Source organism: Symphodus melops, assembly GCF_947650265.1.
Source record: "Symphodus melops genome assembly, chromosome: 21".
Lineage (NCBI taxonomy): Eukaryota > Metazoa > Chordata > Actinopteri > Labriformes > Labridae > Symphodus > Symphodus melops.
The window spans coordinates 5,439,783-5,462,639 of NC_136711.1; the positions used below are offsets into that span (position 1 = coordinate 5,439,783).

At 41.1% G+C, this 22,857-nt stretch overlaps 1 protein-coding gene across 8 annotated transcripts in view; it reads left to right on the top strand.

Moving 5' to 3' along the window:
• Nucleotides 1-22,857, top strand: part of rbfox3a (RNA binding fox-1 homolog 3a) — a 499,685-nt gene that overhangs the window by 366,553 nt on the left and 110,275 nt on the right. Inside the window, exon 1 of one of the 8 annotated variants that reach the window (XM_079372550.1) lies at nt 11,498-12,339. The exons of the other annotated variants lie outside the window; for them this stretch is intronic. Within the exon in view, the coding sequence (XP_079228676.1) occupies nt 12,214-12,339 (126 nt within the window). The 5' untranslated portion in view covers nt 11,498-12,213. Of the gene's footprint in view, nt 1-11,497; nt 12,340-22,857 lie in introns of those variants that run through there. 8 annotated transcript variants of the gene reach the window in all.

A 22,857-nucleotide genomic window follows, 5' to 3' on the forward strand; every position in this document is an offset into this window, starting at 1 on the left:
AGTGATGAAAGTCGATGATCAGATGCACTTGTGTGAGTAAACGTGTCCAGACGAGGCCGGGATGTTGGACCGTCGCAGCAGTCAGAAGATGTGTTTGGAAGGACGGCGGGACTCTCAGTCCCCAGGGAGGCAGAATTACCCGTCTGACTGCGGATAAATCAGCTCGCAGCGCTCACAGGAAATTTACAAGTCACACTTGATAGATAATACAGAGAGCAACTTGATTGGGATTCTCTCACTCTCTCGTCACTATTCTTCCCTTCATCCCTCTATCCGCTTATGTCCACTAATTTGGCTCTTTTTTTTTCTTTTTTTTCCTCTGGTATTTTCACTTCTCGATTCTCATCTCTAGTTCCCACTCACTCCTCAAACTCGCTTAAATCCATCAGGTCTGTAATTTCCTCTCTGCAGAGTCAGTTTGTTCCCCCACTCATCCCCTTTTCTTATTTACTGAGCGGAGAACAGGAAAACAGGAGCGGTAATGATAGCATGACAAAAAAGGTTTGTTGTTTCTGTGTCGGCTCAACACTCTGTATTATCTCGCTCCGGTTTCCTCCTGGGCCTCTCTTTTCTCATTATTTCCCACTCTCTGTTCCCACTTTTATACCATTTCAATATTGCTTTAGCTCGCTGCCTCTCCCTCTCTCCTCTTTTTTACCCCAGCTCTGTTCTTTCTAGACTCTTCACAAAACAACTTAATTTGTTCATTGGGAAGCAGTCTTTGATGCTCCAAAGAACAAATCATTCTGCTTTAGGAGAATCGGCCCCAGCTTCCCTCTGCTCAAACTTTGCTTTCGTGGGAAAAAAAAAAAAAAAAAAAATCCTACCTCTTGAAAATTCATGCTCGCACAAAAAAGTTGTTTTGCTGCTTATTCATTTTCCTTTTTCCTCTCCCTTGTTTTGGAAATTTACCAGCGCTGCAAAACAACATCTCTGAAATGCCTGCTGCTGACATGGCCAAAACGTCCCGCCTCTGGGAAACGTAGTTTCCATCCACCCGCCTCATTTCCCAAGATGCTTCAGGCCTCGGCTCCTATAAATCAGATGCACTCGTTCCACAGAAATGCAAATGTTGGTGGTGGTGCACTTAAACTCTCCCAGAGATATATTACTGCCTCTTGCCGTATGTGTGTGAGTGTTTGTGTGTGTATGGTAAGAGATATATTGCGCTCGACCATTGGGAGTGCTAAAGCAGAACGGGGCGGATTGAGAATTGCATTTCTGTGACGTCAAAATATAAGAAGGCAGTGGACTGCGTCCTGAGGACTGGGGACTTATTTTGTGTCTGAATGCATAAAGATTGCAGCAAATTTCTTCTATTTCTTCCTTTTCTCTTGTCTCCTGCAGCAATTCATCCTGTTTGACTGGAAATAAATCCTAGCAGTCTTTGTGTATGTGCATGTGTGTGTCACTCTGCTTCTTTCTGTGAGTGCATGTGTGTGTTAAGGACAGGGATGATCCTGCACATGCAAGAGAAAATTTATCTGAAAAAGGTGAGGTGAAAGTGGCGTGTGTCGCGGCCTCTTGGCTGGGCAGCCGGGGCCTCGGCCGCTGATGATGGATGTTCCTTTAACAGATTTGCTGAACATTAGAGGCTCCATCCCCTCCGCCGTCCTCTGGGGACTCTTCGCTGCCTTGTGGCCCACCAGCGGGGCCCTCTGTCCGCGGCTTCTCCCCCCGCGTAGAGCCTCGGTGTCAGCTTGCTCTGGATGAAATACTGCCATGTCAGGCCCTCGATTACGCCTCAGAGGAGAGGAGAAATATTCTGCTTCATAGTTTACTAGCGCTGGACAAATAAACACAACCAACATTTCTGCCATTTTCATTCAGACGAAATTCTCTTCGATGTCACATCTGAGAACGATGACCTCTTTTAAAACATATTTTTAGTATCCTAAAATACTCTGAGCATTCCTGCTTGTGTTTAAAGTGAAACCCGAGGGAGGATGTGTTTTAAAGCCTTGATGTAAATCTTAAAGGAAACACTCTTTGAGTCATACTGTAATATGCAGAGAATCTTCTGGCATGTGGAAGATGAAAAAATCTTACTAAAACCAAGTTAAATTTGATTTTTGGTGGCGTTTGATAGCCGAGTAGTTATGTTGCATTCCCCATGTACAGAAGCTGTAGTCCTCATAGCCGCGGCCATATCGAATCCACCTCGGCTCTTTGCTACACGTCAGCCTCCACACTCTTCCCCCTACATCTCCTGTTTCTCTTCAGCTGTCCTATCCTATAAAGTCTACCCAAACAAACCTTCAAAAAAAAAAAAGAAAGAAAGAAATCTGTAACAAAAGTTGGGAAAAAACCTCTGTCTTTATGTAAATATCTTGTGTAAATCGTTATTTGTTTTGTCTTGTTAGTGCTTGTCATTTGAGCTTCTTCCACCTTCGCTCTAAAATAATTTGCAGTCTTATTCTCCCTGTATGAGGCAGTTTAGTGGGACATCCACCTTGTTTTAATCAGTACTGGACACACACACACACACACACACACACACACAGCATTGCACAGCGAGTACTCCCACACTAATTACCTCCCAATTAGATGAACTATTATCCCCTAATAACCCAGCTGAAGCAGTTATCATATGTTTGAGTCTGGCTGTAATACAATCAGGCCCAGCATGGGGTCATACTGAGTCAGATAAAACTACTTCCATACATACGATACAGCAAATCAAATATGATGGATTACAAAGGCCTCCTCCTCACAAAAAATAAAAAAATAAAAATGTCGATATTATAGATCACAGGTTCCCAAATATTTCACCTCGCTTATCCCCAAAGTAAGGATATCAGAGACTGAGACTTCTCAATTTTAGATGTTGAGGGACATTGTGATTGGCTTGTAGACCCTCAATCAAAAATTGAAGATCTCAGTTTTGCTTGCAGAGGCAAATGAGTTATCATGGCTTTAGATATCTGAGATGAAATGAAAGCATCCTAAATACCCACAGATTCATCATGTGCTGTATATCAGACCCCACGGTGTCTCTCTCGCTCTCTCTCTTTCTCTCTTCCTATCCCTTGCTCTGTCTTTCTCTCTTTTCCCTCTCTCATAAACGATAAATAGTGTGCTTGGCTCTTGTCGTGTTAGCGGCCCACCAGAGGATGGAGCTGCCTGATCCAACCTCTGTGTACATAATAATTGACTCTAACTTTTTTTTATTCTTTTATGTCAGTCTTTTGTCTTTCTTAACATGACTAGTTTTGCTAAAGTCAGCTCAAATATTTATGTCAAAAAGGCAAATCATTTGAAATGATCAACTGAGCGATCGTTAAAGCAGACGTTCAGAGACTATAAGGTCAGGTCATAAAACGGCTTCATGTAAGTTAGAAACAAGCATAAAGACATGAGCTCATGGGACACTAAAGCGTGTTTACTGATTCATGTAATCAACTATGTTCACTTATATTAGACATTTATGTCTGTGTTGTGACAGCTTCATGTGTGGGGGAAAATGGACAGGAGGGATTTTTACACAATTCATAAAACATAAACAGTCTGTGGATTTTGATATAAAAGACTACTACTACTACAACTACTGTCAAAGGCGAATTATTGTAGAATTGTCTAAATGTGGACAAATATATAACATTCAAAAGGGTTTCAAGAACGCTAGTGACTGTTGAACTTGTGACACCAGTGTGACAATGATTTGTGTGTTATAAATAACAAAAGCATTAAAGATCGCAAGCTTTCCCTCAAAAATACAATACACAAACAACCACCCGTTACAGCTGACCAAAGAGACAACAGCTCCCTGTGGAGGATAAAAGAGAAAACTCATGGTTACTTGTAACTGAGGTCGCCTTCCTAAAGAGAGAAATAAATAAAGAGAAGTCGAGAAGCTAAGAAGGCTGCAACGAGCCAGAGTTTAGATGAAACATGAGGGCGAACCAGAGTAAACATTCTTAAAGCTTTACAGCCGGCAACTGATGACGTGGATGAAGGGTCTGAAAGGTGACCCCCATGGTTGCTGTCTCTCTGTTGCCATGTTTGTTGTTTTGAAATGAAAACAGATTATTTATTTATTTTTTTAATGTCACAAATGTTGCCATGAAAAGCCAAAACAGGGGACATGTTACTCTCCTTTTCAACAAATTTCAAATAAGTCTCAAACAAATCTGTGAAGTGTCTTGATCTCAATCCACTCTGATCCTGTGTCCCTGAATCTCTCCATTTCTATAAGCCCTCCTCAGAACAGGCTGTTTCTGTGTCTGTAGCTTTAAATGTAAATGAGCTGTGTCTGACCACGCCCCCCTCTGGAAGGGTTTGGATGGCTTTCTCTCTCCGTGCCCGATTGTTTATGATGATATGGTAGACTCAGATGGCATAACAAACACCTACTCAGGGGAGGGGTTACTGCCCTTTGTGATGTCACAAAGGGGAAACCTCTAAACAGCCTCTTTGATCGCACATTTTCTGAAATGTGGAGCAGACAAAAGAGATGAAGAGGATGGACTTTCAAGCCAGGGAACACATATTAGTGTTCGACAAAATGTATTATGCATAATATGTGACCTTTAAAGTTATGCTGTAAAAATATACAAAGATAATTTTGGACGAACAGAAAGTCAAACAGGAACCAAGGGAGAAAGTGTAATAAGATATGCAACAAGGTCGCTAGCTACAGCCAATCTAATAACAAGTCTGACTCACACAAAAAATACTCTAATCTCAAGGTCCATTTAAGATATCTGTTCCACATCCTGCAGACTTCGTCATTGGATGGCATATCTCTATATTGTCATCCAAAGTTAAGGAAAAAAAAGAAATCCAAACATTCATAAAATATGAAGACTTATCTGATTGAAATGGAGATATCATCCTTACCTGTTACTTTAAAATGTTCTTACACTTTCTTTAAAAAACACTGCTTCTGAATGCTTAATAGGCAGACTTAACTTAGAATTTTACCAACAGGGTATCAGATACCCTTGTAAAGACATTAAAAGACAGACAGAAGCAAAGAGGAGGAAGGAGAAGACAGTAAATGAAGGAAAAGGAGCTTGAGTTTAAAAAAACAAGAGAAGAACAAAGTGAAGGAGAGGTGAGTGTGTGTGAAGCAAATGAGGAGGGAGGAAGAGACTTTTTTTTTTTTGTTTCTTCCTTGACTTTGTGAGTGTGGTTCCACCTTGCAGAGGACAAGCACCTTAGGGGATGAAGGGAGGAGAATGCCTAATGTCGTCGCCCTGTCAAGTCTCTCACGCCGCTTTGATTCCTCTCAACAATCCTCGCTTTTGTTTTTTTTTTCTCCAAACACGGCCTCACCTCGCCAGCAGGGACCGGCCGCCACTTTCAAAGTCACTTTTCCTGCCGAGTCAACCTGCATGCACCTCGCACAAGGGGCTGCTGTGCCTCTGCTACAGGCTCTGTCTCTCTCTTTGTCTCTCCTGCTCTGCCGGTACTCATTTTCATTAACTCCCTGACTCTTATTTTGAAGAATTCTCGTGGTTTTGTTTTGCTCTGAGTCGGTTTTGACTGTACGCAGTTAGAAAGTAAACACTTACCTGAACGCACTGACCTCTTATCCCAATACCTGCTCAACCCGGCCCCACCCTGGCAGATCCATCTGCGGGGAGAATAAAAACGATAAATATTTCAATATGTTCAAACTGGCTTTGATGCTGAGGCGTGGCTTTGAAGCCTCAATGTCACCGGCCTTTTAAGTTTTCATCAGGCTCAGGTAACACTCAAAGAAAGCCTGAATAAATAAATAAAAAATGCTGCAGAAAAAAAAAAAAAGAAAAAAGTTAAAGCTGCCAAAACTCTTTCAGAGGTGTGACTGCAGTGAGAAAGATCAATAACAGGTGATAATAGACAACAACAACAACAACAGCAGTAGGTGTCATTTGCATTGGTTAACATGAAGATGGGTCGAGTGATGTTGTCTGCGCTGTGCTTTACATTTCAGAGGAGACGCTCTTCATCATGCCACTGCCTTCGCGACGAGACGACATCGGGCCTCTCGAGCAATAAAACGCTTCAGAGTTTATACGTAAATGTCCACAGTTTATTCAGCAGTCGAGATCGCACTATAGTGCAGCTGTCAAAATCATCCATGTTAAAAAAAAAAAAAAAGGATACACCATTAGTCAATTAAAGACAGGATTTGTTTCTCTTCTTAGTCTTTAAACTATGTGCTCAAGTCAACCTGCAGTGAAAGCTGCCCCATCTGTCACTGCAGGGGCCTTTGGAGTCTCAAATCGATGGTCACCATGCTGGAAATACTGTTTAACGCTAACTTTCAGTCAACCTAACGTCAGGCTGAAAGCGGGAGCTGAGGAGGGTTTTAAACCTCTTGACAAACTGTTACATCATGCCCGCCTGTCAATCATGTCAGCTATGCGCCATATTGTGAGTGACACTATGAAATCCAAATGGATGAGTGATAAAAAAATATTCACCCCACCATACAGTGTGTGTTTATCGAGACATGAGTGAATTAGACCGAACATGTTAATTCCTGCTGTAAAAAAAGGCCTTTTTTTGAATGGGTGTGTATGAGACGGTCTCAAGCGTACACTCCAGGATTTTGCATCGCTGTATCAGCTTCATTTTTCAACACTGCAGGTCGCTTCTTGATGCAGACAGAGACAAATGTGTTGTCTTTTACCCTAACCCCTACCCTGCGCCGCACTACAGAATGCCATTCTTCCACTGTCCTCTTGTTTAGTTTTAGGTCATCATGCAGCATTAGGCTGGATGGCAGTAGCCAATGAATGCCCCAACAGGTGGCAGATGGACACAACCTTCGACAGGCTTTGGTGTGCTTGACTAACCTGAATGAACCGAAATGATAAATGTAACAATGTCATGACGTAACCCTGAATGCTGAGTCCTACAGGCTTCATATATGAAAATGACCTTAATAGGAAAACGCTTAAAAGTACTGAAAAACTTTATTATAACCATGGCAACATATTCATACTGTATTCTCATCACCGAGACAACACTACTTGTTCAAACAGTCAATACTTACAATAATTGACAGCGTTGTACCCATTGGTGGATTTTCATAATATCAAATGTATGAAAAAAGGATACTAAACACTTCCTTGATGTTAACATCTAAGGTCTATTTTTCACTCAGATAAAATGTTGTATATCTTGATTTCCCTCTTTCCTTTACTGTGAAAAAGTTCAATAATCTCATCATACATATAAATATTTGTTTGTTGTTTTTTGTTTGTTTTTTTTCGATTAAAAAGATGTACAGTGAACCACTTAATATACTTTAATATGAAACTACTATTTAAAATACACACATCAGCACACACTCATGCAATGCAGAACATCAATATCTTTAGATAATGAAACATTGCAGATGGACTGGAGATTAGATTGTCATTCAGTTAATGTGTGTCTGTTTGCATGGGCATTAACGTTATCGTGTGTGTCCGAGTCTTGTTGTGAGACGATTCACTGTTGGATGATGGTAACCATGGAATAAGTCAAGCGAGAAAGTGTCACACTGTCACATCCTGTCACGAATGTGGCTGAACCTAAATGCAGACCAACAGTGTCTAACAGAACTGTATTCAGAATCTTCAGCTGTGCAGTGAGGCAGATTATGCAGAAGACGGTCTGTGAAAGGCACAAAGATCGGGCAGAGACTGAGCGTTGGTGCACACAGTGGGGAGAGAAAAGACACCTGTGGAAAAGATTTCTAATGAAGAAAGGACGGTCACTAAAGTAGAAAATAACTGCACAAGTAAGTCCATCATCGCGTGGCACTCTGGAGAGTGATAATGCTTGTTTTAACCCATTCAGCACAATCGGCTGGTGACATTCAGAATGATACTCACGTGAAATGTTATTTGACTGGGGAATAAAATGAATGATATCGGCGTGTCTGCGATAAAATTAGCCGATACCGATTGTCTTTTTTTTTTTTTTTTTTTTTTTTATCGGCTGGCAGATTAATCGGTTGGTGTCTAGTTGTCATTTTATATTCTCTTTAATAGATCCCCATCATTTCACACACACACATACACACACACACACACACACACACACTCCATCTTGCGTTCCTAAAGCTCAGCTGTAGAGTGTGACGCCCTCTATCGCAAATTTGCTGGTTTGATCTCCACTTCCTAAAGTATGGTCATTGCTCCCTAAGTCAGAGCCAACATATATAAATCTGTCTGAACATAAAGTGCAAGTCCTTTTACTATTGATTCTAAAAGTCTGTCATTCTCAGCTACATCAAACATATTCACGTCAGCCTTACTTCTTTTGTGACATCTTTTTCATGTATTTCATTAAGTACTCAGTTATTGTTTCTCTGCATTACGTATCAACACAGATGACATTTGCTGTCTTTTTTTTCTTTAAACAGTGACTCCTCTCCACAGCTATGTTTTATATTGACAATTATGCTTCTTTTTTTTTTCATTTAGAGGCTGTACATAGAAGTGGCTATACCCGCCTCATTCATTTAAGCACTGATGACACAAACAGCTGTTTGTTAATTGGAAACATTTGGGTTACTACAAAGCATTTTGTTAAAACTGAAGAGTGTATATATAAGAAATGTGTGTGTGTGTGTGTGTGTGTGTGTGTGTGTGTGTGTGTTAGAGAGAGAAAGAGAGAGTGAGTATGATTTAAAGATGGAGCAAGGGAATGAACTGTGTGTTTCTGTCTGCTTAAAAATTCACATTTAAAAACCAGCAAAACATGGAAGAGAAGGTAGAAGAAAAAGTCTTAAATCAGAACAGAACAGTAAGATTTAGATTTGTTTTAGACAAATATAAACTGTCTGGTGTCAATGAAGCATCTGGAAGCCTGTGTTGAATCAGTAGAGTGTACAGAGAGACAAATGTACATTTACATAGAAAAGGTTGATACACCAGGACGACATGAAAAATGTATTGAAGACTATGTTCTCCATGTGGAAGAAAATGTGCTTCAATTGAACTTCCTTTCAGGAAAATCCTTTCTCTCAAACATTTTGTTTGGTGTAACAAACGATCAGACAGCCACTCTCTTTACCCAAACTGAAAATGACTTTTCTGTACGTCTGTCGTGGTTGCTGTGCTGTGATGGCAAAAATGAGCCTCATTCACCAAAAGCTTCCTTAGACTCCAAAGCATCCGTCTTTTTTTGGTTGGTCTAAATAATCCTGATAAACCTCTGAAGCAAATTCATGAACCTGTTCTAAACCTGATGAATTGTTCTTTTGTGTTCTTTAACTGATGATGTCATCATGAGTTTGCAACTTTTTTTTGCCGTTTTTTCTTCTCCAAATCAGCATAGAAAATTGTCCCTTTATTGCCCATATATGGGCGCGAAACTGCAGGGCTGTGTAGTAGAGCAGAATGCTAAAATTACAACCGGAAAACAATGGTGGACTGGACCCAAAGTTGAAATAATACCTCTGTAGTTCTGCTGAAATGAAAACACAGATGGGCTGATTTATTATGTTTCATATCGTTGCACCTGATACAAAGAAAATGAAAGAGATGAGTTACATGACATCACCAACGAAACAAAGCAATGTACAAAATGAGTCATGGAATAGAAAAAGAAATAAAACAAACAAAGACAAATGTGAGTCACAAAAACTGCTTACATTTATTTATTACCCTATTTTTTAAACACATTTTAAAATCATTGTCCAAACGGTGCCAAAGGTTCAAAGGGTGACAGAGACACGACTCTCTCCTTTCCCTCCCTCTTTACACTGTATAAACCTTACATCCCTCCAGCAGCTTCTTCTTTTAGTGTTTTACTTTTTTAAACACCTGGGCCCCAAACTCCTTAAATTCAAACAGCCTCAACATATTTTGGTCAAACGTTCCTGTGCTTTGTAGATCTCTGTCCCCTGTCCTATCTCTATCTAATAAAGGCACAAAAGGCCACAAATAAATCTTAAAGAAAGTCAACTAAATCTGAACATTGTAAAGGAGGCTGTAGTCCTCGAGGCTTGCGGCCCGGGTTGGAATCTCTCTCGCTCCTTAATTTCTGGCTCTGTTCACTGTCCCATCTCAACGACAGAGGCCCCAAAAAAATAATAAATATATGTAAAAGCAATCAAATGAATGTTCAGCAAGATTATTGATGGTCCACTTCTCGGGGAATTGGACAGCTGTTTTTTTGTGTTTGTTTATTTTTTTTCTTTCTATCTGACTGTCCTGATGATATTTCAATCACATATTTATTAATATCATTTAAAAATGCAAAGGTGCTAAATCAAGAAAATACGATTTCCAATATAGTGGGGGGTTTTTTTTAGCTTTCTTCTTTTTTTTTTGCCAGGAACAGTCAGGAGAAATAAGACAGACGTCTTTATTTTATTATCTTTTTTAGTTAAACCATTATAAGATGCTTGAAATAAAGGTTCTGACAGTTTAGCCTTAAACGTCTGTTCTTTCTAGTTTCAAGTGTAATTGCTCAAAGACAAAAAAAGTACTTTTAAGAAGAAATGTGGTGTGACTTAAATTAAGCTTTTAGCAGCATTTTTTTTCCTCCTCACTCCCTACTCTCTCCCTCCTAACTCCCTACTCTCTCCCTCCTAACTCCCTACTCTCTCCCTCCTAACTCCCTACTCTCTCCCTCCTCACTCCCTACTCTCTCCCTCCTCACTCCCTACTCTCTCCCTCCTCACTCCCTACTCTCTCCCTCTTGTCTCCCTCCCCTCCCTCACGCCTCTGTGTATAAACCTTACATCCCTCCTGCAGCCTCAGATTAAACTAAATCATTCATGTCACTGTTGTAGTACATCAAACAACAAATACAACGGCAAAATAACAATAAAATGTTGCTCTCCCCCCCCCCACGCTCCGAGGCCCTGCAGAGGCACGAAATGAAGGGAGGGTGAAGAAGGGGAGGGGTAGTGTGGTAGGGGGATGTATATTTGACTGTATCTCATTATTCAGCCATTAGCTCTGTTCTTTCTAGGGAAATGCTACGCTTAAAGAAAATATCCTCCCTACAGCTCAGCTATAAATTAAATTAAGCCTTTGCATCAGCTCTGTGATTTTCTGCAGAAAGCGTTCAACGCGCGGCGTAATTGTTTCCGTCCTTAATTGTTTCTTAAATAAAACCAAATTATTTTGGTGGAGGAAAGTATTCCACCCTGCAATAATGCCTGCTTTTCATCCAAACCATCAGAGAGTCAGATGTATAGGGGCTGAAAACAAACTGAAAACGTTCAGCAGCTGCTTTGAATATGTTTTTAATACACTGGCTGCATGCAAAATGCAGGAGTAACGCGGCTAAATGGATTTTACAGGAGGAATAATGTGTTTAGGGAGGTTTTTGACTCCTGTTTCTGTCTTTTTTTCTTTTTTTTTTGCATAAAAATCTGCAAAAAGGTTTTCACTGAGCGTTGTGATTTCTTTGAATTTTCTGCTTCAGCTGCAGTAAAGGCGGCTGTTCCCATTATGAGCTGGCTATTAGCGACTAGTCTGTCCTGAACCTCTTTGGAAAGGGTTAATGGCATGGATCAGCTGCTCTCCTACTGCTGTGTGTGTGTGTGTGTGTGTGTGTGTGTGTGTGTGTGTGTGTGTGTGTGAACATGCACACACTCGTTCTCTCTCATGCTTGCCCATTTGATGTTAGAATACCCCAGAGAATTCCCCTCCCTCCTCCCTCCTCCCCCCTCCCCCTCCTCTCCATCCCAGCCACACCTCTTCTCTCCAATCCCTCCTTCACATCGCTCCTCGCCCCCTCTTCTCCCCCTCCAATCACTCCCCTCTCTTTCCTCAAGGACCTCCCAAGCCTCCTTTAGCCCCGCCTCCTCCTTCCTCCTCCATCCATCCCTCCTCCTTCCGTACCCCTTCGCGTGCCTCTGCTTCCCCACCTCTTTCTCAAAGTAAACAGAGGAGAGAGCGACAGAGGCAGAAGCATCACTTTGCCTGTCTGCACACATTAGAATCCCTCACACATTCTTCCTCACACACACACACACACACACACATCAACGCACAGACCGTCTGATGCTTCTCAGAGTGTGTGTGAGCAGACGCAGCAGTGTGTGTGTGTGTGTATAGCGTGTGTACGCGCGGGCATCCCTCGTCCCTCCTGCATCCTCTGAAGTAGTAACTCTGAGTGCTCGCCGCGGCCGCTGATACAAGTAAAGAAAGAAGAAGAAGAAGAAGAAGGGAAGGCAGAGAAAGAAAGAGAGAGAGAGAGGTTGAGAGAGGTGAGAGGATAGGCAGAGCGGAGCTTTGAGGAAAAAAAAACAGGTTTAGGTGAGTCTCTATGAGTAAGGTGTCCCGTCTCCACATGCTGTGCTCAATGGCAAACTCCGGCTGCATGCTACTGTCCGGCTCCGGGATGTTACCCCACTCTCTGCAGTGCCCCCCTGCCTTCCTCTATCTGCCCCAGGTAAGAGAGCAGCACACACACACACACACACACACACACACACACACACACACACACACACACACACGCACACACACACCTCTCAGCTCACCACTTTTTATTTCTCCTCCTTCCTCTTTTCTGTTTCACTCACTGTCAGAAGTGCACGCTTTTACTTTACTTTAAAATAACGATGTCAGGATGTATTTTTATTACTTTAATTATATATTTTAAGTTACTCTGAACCACAATCACTTCCTGTGACATAACACCACTTGATAATATTTCCAAATTCAATATAATACTCTTATTTGCATTTTTTATTTTTTTATTTTTTGGATCAGGAGCGCAGCAAGAATTTGACTAATTTTGTGATATAGCTGCAGATTTACATCACTATTAATTACTAATTTTTCAGTGTGTGAAACGTAAAGATTTGTAAAAAGCCTCATATTTACTCTGTATTTAGTTTCATTTGTCCATCGAACATTTTGTGTCATAAAAAAGAAAGGAAAGCAAACCTTTTCATTTGTAATGATCAGAAGATCTTTTGATTTAACACAGAGCCTCTCTGCAGCTCCACCTGCTTCTTCCTCTTGTACTTTTTTTTTTCATGCATTTCTTTTTGACTCTTAAAAAACTCAAACACTTCAGCCTCCTGTCACACAACGTGTCCATTTATGTCCTTCTCTCATTCTCTGACAAACTTCTCGACGTGACTTGCTTCTTACCGTACTTCATCACTTGCCCTCTCTCTTCATGATCACACTCAGAGGGGTTTAATTGATGAACACATGGAGTAAACCCCCCCCCCCTCCCACCCCCCTGTGAGTGTGCATGTAGTGTGTGTGTGTGTGTGTGTGTGTGTGTGTTCAGTGGGCAGCAGGACAGGGACAGATGTCGGCTCTGAGATGAATTAGACAATAGAAGGAAATGAGTCCTGGCTCAGTTTGTGGAGTGGCTGCGTGCCTGTCACTTAGCCGCCTGTGTTTCTATTAATTGTTCCTCGTTTGTGCAGTTATCACTCTGTGTGCCCGCTCTGTTTGTTTACTGTAAAAGTACTCAATTGACACCACGTCGGTCAATTGCCGCGTTGCGTTGCCAGAACATTTAACTGTGCCTCTGCGGTGTAGATGTGTGCACGTGTGTTTGTTGTGTGTGTGTGTGTGTTTGTGCCCAGTTTTTACTACTGGCAGCATGTGCGGTGGCAGGCGGTGCCTTTTTCCTCCAGACACTTTGTTATTGCAGCCGTATAAAATATGATAAGACTTGAGAGAGCTGCCATATAAAATATGAGCGGGCTGCGGTGAGCTAACCTGCCGCGTCCAGACTCCAAATAGCGGCCGCACATCACCTTTACAGGGCGGCCCAGACCACCCGCCTGCTGGCAACACACACACACACACACACACACACGGAGCAGCCACCAGCTGGGATCCACAAACACACACACACACACACACACACACACACACACAGAGCTATGAAGTGACACAAACACCACAAGTCTTCAGGGAAGCAGTCTGTTGGTGTGTGTTTGTGTGTGTATTATCTATTATAGTAACGACTCATGGGGAACAACCATTCAACATAACACAAAGTTTGTTTAAGCTTTGCTTTTTATCTCTTGAATTTTGCTATAGAAAAAGAAACATGCTTGTACTGTTTCTTTTTTCCGAGATGGGAACATTTTGCAGTGCAAGGATTTTTCTTCGTCTTCAAAGTGTCTTTTTTGCACTGCAGACTTTTACACACAGCACCGACAGGAACGTTAGCGCTCATGTTTTGTCGGGGTTCATTTTCATAAAACAGAGAAAGGATTCCTCTTTGAGCATGTTGACATCTCTTTTTTTTTTTTTTTTTTTTCTTCCTGCAACTTGGAAGAGCGAGGTTTTACAAGTCAAATAAGTTTCAGCATGTTTCTGTTTCTACTTGAATCTGACGCCAGGGAGGCTGAAAAGTGTGAGCCTTTTTCAACACTTCATACCTGGAACCACACAGTCATCCTCAGAGCAATATGGTGAATAAGAATGTTTTTTTTCTCACCATCCAATCTGGTTACTAACATCTCATCTTTGAAAAGAGTGACATTCAGTGTTTTCCTTCTTGAAGCTTTTTACTCATTTTATTATCTGAAGTTTGAAGTTCGAGAGGGCTTCAGAAAATCAGACCTGAGGACATCACAATGATCTAAACATCCAATCTTGATTTCAACTTCAGTGGAATAGCTGAACCTTTGTGATCACCTTCAAGCTATTTCACTAAAGACAGGGAATCGGGAGGTACACGCTCTGCGACTGCAGGTTTATGCAGTTTTTGTGATATCTTGAATTTGGCGTGTTTGGAGGTAAAGTGGTTATGGCGACGTGTTTTAACAATGTATTTGTAACTTTGTATCCTGTTTCCTGCGACGTCCTAAGTGGTAAAGGAGGTAAAAGCTCAACCTGTTAGTTTTCCTGCTGATTTGTCCTCGCTGTATCGGCCTTGAACAGCCCATATCGGTCGAGCGTGACTCCTGACAAAGTGTGGCTGTGTGTTGCTTTTGACTCTGACACTGCGTTCAAACCCTCAGCAGGCTCCTGCTCCTCCTCATCCCATCCATTTAAACAGACGACATGCATCACAGCTAAACAACCCCCTCCTCCTCCTCCTCCTCCTCCTCCTCCCGTCCCATGTATCTCATTCTCTCCTTCTCTCTGTCTTTTCCATCCTCCCCTTTGTCTCTCTTTTCTCTACGCTTTTTTTTTCTTTCCTTACCAAGGCGTTGCCTTGAGAGAGAGAGAGAGAGAGAGGGAGAGAAAAAAAACATCTTCTTAAGTCAATACCATGTGCTAAATCTGCTTGTGCAAGCTTCTCTGCTCTCCCCAGGGGGGGGGGGGGGGGGGGGGGGGGGGGTGTTGGAGTGGTAAGGAGGGAGGGAGAGGAATCTTTACCAAGGCTCACCTAATAGTTAAACACTTCCTGTCTGTACCAGTTGGAATCCACTGAGGACTGTGGAGGAATGAACCCCCCACTGCTCGCTTCATTCTCCGCTCTTTTTCTCTCTCGTCTCCCACTTGTCTTTCCTCGCAGTGTTTTCCTTTTTCCATCTCTTTTGTCAAGTGAGCGTGTGTGTGTGTGTTGTTGTGTGTAGCAATATTATTTGTGTCACTAAATCAGATTGTTTGATTTTTAAGATACAGCTTTGTTTGTACATTCAAATTATGCTTTCTTTTTTTTTTTTTTACCGTACTTAAACCCACACATCTTCTTCCAGCAGTAACACTCTATATTAAAATGCTTGATTGCATTTATCTCTTAATTACTGCAGCGTCACAAAAAAAAGTCATCTCACAGAATCAAACACGAGCGATGACAAACAGCTCTGAGAGAAGAAACACAGACAGATGGATCATCAGTCTTTTCAACGCGCTGTGTGTGTGTGTGTGTGTGTGTGTGTGTGTGTGTCACTTAATTACTCTCCTAATTGAATTGTGGACGCACAGTGAAAACTGTTTAGGTTTCCTGTTTAAAGACAATGGCACATGGGTCTGGTTGGAGGTGGATTGTGGGTGAACCGTCTCATTGGAGTTCAGAGTTCTCGTTCAGGTTAAATGTAAACACAACATTGGTGAATCCCAGAATTTTCTTCAAGCATTCATGAGTAGGATTTAAGAACATTTTTAGAGCGGTCGGTGAATGAGGCCCGTTGTTTTTGAAGTCTCTGACCATACAGATGTAATAATCCTTTAGCATCCTGTAGTGTTCGTGTCCTGCAAGGTGACCTTTCGTTTTTGTTTAAAACTGAATAAAAGACGTTTTCAGCATCTTACTGAAATGTTAAATACCACATATTTGTAAGCTCACTGATATGTAACTCACATTTCATGTTAAGTGTTAACACAGTAAAACAGAATTCAGTTAAGCTGAAATTCTCATCCCAAAAAATAAGTGTTTCTCAAAGTTGTTGCATGTACAGTAAACCTGATTTATAGCAAGACTCTAGCTGAGTGTAAATGTCTGATTGACTCAAAATGACATGTCTGTACTCACCATATAGGACTCTTTTATTGTTTGCTATATGTTTGCTATATATATATATATATATATATATATATATATATATATATATATATATATATATAGAGAGAGAGAGAGAGAGAGAGATAGATATATATATAGTATATGGATGTAAACATCTGAAACATAAGGCCTGAATTTCTTGTGAGGACACTTGTAAAAAGGTGTGTTTGCAGTGTCACGCTGCTAAATTAGTGAGTTCAATCAAACATTGTGCAGTGACTGGCCGTTTTGATTGTGATAGGTTAAAGACTATTTGTAGTGTGTTTAATTATAGAGCGCCCTTCACTAAATTAGAAAATCATAACCTGTAAAACATCTCAATCACAGTGTTATGATAACTGATTGGAAAGCATCAGAATCAGAGAATCAGCAGCTCGAGAGAACCAGGATATCACTGACACTCTGCAGCACGAGAAACCGTGTGTGTGAGTGTGTGTGTGTGTGTGTGTGTGTGTGTGTGTGTGTGTGTGTGTGTGTGTGTGTGTGTGTGTGTGTGTGTGTGTGTGTGTGTGTGTGTGTGTGTGTGTGTGTGTGTGTGTGTGTGCGTGTGTGTTTTCCGTCTCGTGTTACAGCTGCTGTTGATGAGAAATGTTGAAGTGATGCGGTTGTTTCTGCGGGATGAGAGTCTGATCTCCTCATCTGAGCCGCTGACTTCAAAAGACTCAGTGCCCCGAAATCATCAACATCTTGTACTGCTCCGGTTTAAGCGCTTTTTTTTCTCTCTCTCTCTCTTCTGCTTTCAGATGACGGCACTCGCCTGAACACACACACACACACACACACACACACACACACACACACACACTGTGTTTTGTTGCGGTTGCACTATACCGTATGTCTGCTGTTTGCACTTTTGTAATCTGCTTAAACCGGCGGCTTTTTCTGTGATCCTCTTCAAGAGAAAAATGAAGCTAATGAGTTTCAGCAACAGCGCAAAAATACGACAGAGGTGGAGGGATGCTGCAACAGAGAGATTAAGAAAGAAAGGAAAGAAAGAGATCACAAATACACAATACAAGAAAACACACAATGGTCAAAACCTCATTCACATCACAAGTATCATCCTCTTCATCTCAGTACCTGTCTTTCTATATGCACACAGTAGATCTACAACACGTGAGAGCTTTACTGTTTGAATGAATCATCTATATGAAAATAAGAAATTATTGTGTTTTGTTCGCTGCCTTTTTTACTTATTAATCTGTTAACTATCATCTATAAAACATATCACACATGTGCTTTTACAAACAGTTAAAGTCCAGCTGCTCTTGGTCGAGCTCCGCTGTGCTTACACATCGGAAACAGATCCAGCGGGTCAGTGCGCGCTCCGCACACGATCCCGCGGATCCTGCCACCTGCAGCAAAACGGTGTATTACTTACTGTAAGATGACTCCCAGACTCTTGTGCCTCTCTAGGACAGTTGAGTTTGACTCTGATTGGCTACAACATGTTCACACACTGGTCTGCAACAGTGGCAGTATAAACAGTCAGACTGCTTTTTAACTGTTGCTTTTTGCATGTCAGAGTCACATACACAAAGAGAAGCTCCGTGTCCACCTCTCAGACTTTGAATAAGCTCCTGCACTCGTTTTATTTACAGATTCAGGGAACAAATTATATCACTCTAAAACGTTCAACATCCAGTACAAATGATAAAGTGTACCTGTATATTTCCGCTGATTTACAGTTTGCACACACCCGATGTCTACCTCTGAATACCTGTACTCCCTTTCTGGAAATGTGTAAAAAAACTCAATAAAAATATTCTTGAGAAGAAAAAAAAAACGTTCAACATCTAAGACATCTTTTTTTTTTTTTACGTATTCAATCACATCGCTACTTATATGCGTTATTCAAAACAAAAAAAGCAACAATCTTAAGAAGAAAAAAAAGACATGTCCAGATTTGATTTCACATGATCTGTAAATCTCTCCCTTTCAGACTGTGGGATTTATCAGAGGAGAGGAGAGGTGCAAATAATTATTGACAACAGGTGTGTTGAAGGAAAGGTTAGGGCCCAACGTGTTTTTCTCTCTGTCTGAACATAACCGTGGAACGCTGAAGCTTCTAAACGGAGCCGAACATCTCATTACAATTTTCTCTCACACAGCTTTTGATTTGTTCGTCGTCTGCTCAAGAAGACACTTCCTGAGAAGATAATCTAAGCAAAGACTTAATTCCACAACCTGCATGAAGAAACAAATCAATGCAGGGCAAAAAAAAAAAAAAAACCTAGACGTAAAGATCATTTTACTTCAAAGAGGCAATTATTTTCCAACAACAGGAAAAGGAATGCAGTGATTTTTTTTTTTTTTAAACCTAAGATGAATTTAAAACAACTTTAGAAAATAAACAAGTAAAAATGTTTATTCATGCAATTCAAACAAGATTAAAAACTTTGATATTTGACAAATTTTTCCATCCAAAGTTTCAAAGAATAGGACGTTGGACTTCACAGAGAAGATTAGCTTATAGAACTTAAAATAAGTTCGACGGGTTAAATGTCGATTTAAAAGACATGAGAGGACCGATCACATCTAATATCGGTATCGGGTCAGATGCACAAGTAATTTATGTATTGATTAACGGACTGACAGGGCCGATCTGCGTCACAGATCAATGAAAGATGGCGGGGCACTTTAAACAGACTCATCTCACTCACTGTCATTCATACAGACTCAACTGGAAGAAGTGGCCAAAAATCATCTCCATGACGACGTTCAGACAAGGCGCAGCAGAACAATTCTCACACTTCAGCCGAAAAGATTTCATTTGAAAACCTGACAGTTGTTGCAGCTTCCTGTTTGTATGTGCAGACGTCTCTAATTTAATTTGTATTGTGTATTCTTAAAATATCTCAGTATCAGTATCTGATAGAACTGACAAAAAATGGATCGGTGCATCTCTAAAGTGCAAAAACACCTCAAAGTAAAAAGAAATATATTCTCCAACACATTACTTTGATTTAATATATTTAATCTACAGTAAGTTAAATGTTCCTTTTTATCTGTAGTGCATTAACAGAATTTATGGGAGACTTGATTTGTGTCTCAATGAAGTGTTATGAAGAGAATATTCAGAAATATTGCAAGACACAGAATTATGAGAAACCATTTCCCATTCAAATCAGCTCATCACGTTCACAGGGTATAAAAGGAAAACAGATCAACTGTGTGATCACTGAGCATTTTTCAAAACCTTCAGTTCTGAGAGTTAACAGTTTGCTGAAATGTCCTGTCCAAAAAAAAAAAGCTTCTCTGCGTTCTCCCACTGTATCTCAGTCTCCACCTCTTCCTCCATCCTCTCCCTTCGCTGCATCACATCTCTCCTAAGCCTTGATAAGCCCGTCTGTTCCGAGGCCAAGTTCACGCAGAACATGTTTTACATCTCTCAAAGTTAGAGCTGAATTGCTAATGTCATTCTCTCACCTGGTTTAAACGCACACTGGCGTAGACACACACTCGCTCCCACACACAGGCGCGTCTCCATCAGGCGGTGTGTTCTGCCTCTCATTAGCCTTCCTCACCCATGTCCCAATTTATAAAACAAGAACAATGTAATTGGACAGAGCGGAGGCCTTTGTTCTTTTCTCCTCTTCATCCCTCCTTCCCCTCTCCTCTCCTGTCTTTATTTTGTGCCTCGCTTTAATTCTTCACTCCCCTCTCATTCTTCGTCTCCTCTCCCTCCTTCTCTGTCTGTATTCCCACACTGTTGGATGAGGAAATATACATTTGACCTTGCAGTCGCTCCCTTATAAACAGCAGACAACTAATGATACCGCAGTTAGGATTACAGGGCTCAGACCGCAATGAATTCTAATACGCTGCAAGTCAGACAGTGCTGGAAGTTTCCGTGTGCTCTTCCTTACTTACTCTTTAGTTTGATACATTGGTCCCATTAGAATGAATGAAGGTAGAAAACACTGCACAAGCTGCAAAGCAGCTTTCAGGTGGTCAACAATGAAACCTACGAATCAGAACTTTTCAAAAATTGATATAACAGGTAAAAAAGAGAAGAAAAAAAAACATCTCTCTCTTTCTCTGCGCTGCAACTGTGGTAAATTAAAACCAATGCGGGAGATAAAAAAAATCTACAGTTCCTCCTCCCTGTTTACAGCCTGGTTAAAGAAAACATGTATGTGTTAACAATAGCTTATTTCTTTATTGGGAAAAAAAATGGAAAGCCTTCGATTTGATAAAATTAAACCTCAAATGTATTCATAAATGTGAATGGTAGAGGCTGAATTGACTGGCAGGTGGGCGTGTTGGAGCTTTTTTTTAAAGGCACATTATGTAACTTTGACACCTAGTGTTTAAAATTGTTATTGCAGTCCAAATACAAAACAATGGAGAGAGCTGTCTCCCTCTCCTCCAAGGAGCGGATGCACATGCAGGTACCTTGAATCCTAACCTCTCTCCATGTTTCAAAAGCATCTTTAATATCCATCCTAATTTTAATACATTTCTGCCCGTGGAGTTCTTTTGATAAATTCAGAGGCTTTTTAGGTCAGGGAGAATCAGTTATATCTGAACCTATTGGTTTGCCGTTTGACTGGCATAGAAGGCTGGACACACTGTCTCCTGCATTGTTGAGAGAGACGCCGATACTTTAACATCCTATCTGTTCATATAGTAAGGTCATTTGATCGTTTAATTCTGTAGATATCTTACATAGTGTGTATTTAAGGCCCACTTCAGCCAAGTCATTTCAAGTTGGGTTGATGTAGCATTTCCAATATAGCGACCGGCATAATTTGGCAATAATGCTTTTCCTGAAACCAAAGGAGTGATGTCACTGAGATTATGTCCATGTTTTATACAGTCAGTGATTTTCAAGCCTCTAACAGTACCACCCTGCATGTTAAAGCATAAGTGTGCATACAGTTTGTCAACTGTCAACTTTTACTGACCTTTATGCCTTTCTCCTTTGTCTCCTTTTCTTCTGATTTCTATGGTTCCTTTGTACATGTTGGACACATTCAGCTTTGTGCGCTCCCTTATAACTCTGCAATTTATATTCTTTCACTTCTTGCACTCTGAATGAATCCTTGCAGTGTGATTTGTGTTTGGTTTTGTGTACTACCACGGATAAGAGGAACACATGAAATGTTGCTAAAATAGCCCAGAAGCCTTTTGTAGCCTTAAGCAAAGGTTAGAAACGTGTCAGAGACGATCAGAGAACCTCGGTGACAGAGAGCAACAACTTGAGATAATAATTCAGCAAAGGGAAATATACAGAGAAACATCGGGAAACACCAAAGGAGAGAATGAAAAAGGAGACACGGCTTGTCGAGGAGGATGAAGTAGGGGGGGTCACAGTTTGACACGCTCCAGGTTCCAGGTATCGTGTTAGCTAAAGGTCTCTGGGAAGCCGGATGGCTGTAGCGTTAAAGGTTATCGAGACGAGCCGGCTTGTTAGTGAAGCAGTGATATGACAGCATTCAGTCGAGAGGGAGGTCACAAGGTCACAGGGCACGACCCGAAGGCATCCGGGGAGGACCCTGCTGTCATTTGTTTAAGGTTACACGCTTCTGTTCGGAGACCTGGGGCTTTTTTTAACAGTGCTGATGGGAGGCGCTGGGTAATTACCCCCAGTATTTACCCCTGGATTCACACCGCTGACTGACAGGGCAGGTGAGGGGCTGCCTGTGTGTGTGTGTGTGTGTGTGTGTGTGTGTGTGTGTGCGTGTGTGTAAATCTTTGCATGCATTTTACAGCAGTGTTAATATTTATATTTTTAAGAGTATTTGTACTTTAATTGACATTAAATTTAAGTTGTTTGACCGATGTAACTTTTTGTCATTGCCTGCTGAACTATTCAATAAGGAAATTATCAGATCTATTAAAGCCTCAATTCTGCCCTTCATTCAGAAAAATATATAAATATGAAACAATATTACCAAATTACCTTTTTTTTTCCCAAGTCTGGCTCTTCTTCACAAGTCATTCAATCAATCCTTGTTTATCAATTAGCTTCTACTCAGATACACATTTACATGCCTGATTGATATTTACACACGTGTCATGGCTTAATCAAGCGTGTCTCTGTTCCTCCTCGTCCTTGCCCTCCTAATTAGCGTTAATTGTGTCCATTAGCGCGAGAACAAGGTGTAAATTGAATCACCGGAGGAAGACAAATATTGATATTAATTGACAGAGATGTTTTTAGGAGCTGTTGTCCCCCTCAAATGCCTCCGCTAGGTACTCATTAACCTCCATTTGCATAGATTATTCAGTGACAATTAGCTAACAGGATGATTGCTAACCCGACCTCATTGCTAGCTGCTGCTGCTGCTGTGGATGTGTGTGTATTTATGTGTGTGTGGTGCAAGCTGTCAGAATACTGTAATAGAGACAGGTGGCACAGTGGGACTTACAAACACAAACACACACACACACACACACACACACACAAGTTAAACACACGAGTAAAGTATAGATCGAGGGCGTGAAGAACCTCGAGTATCTGTGTGTTCA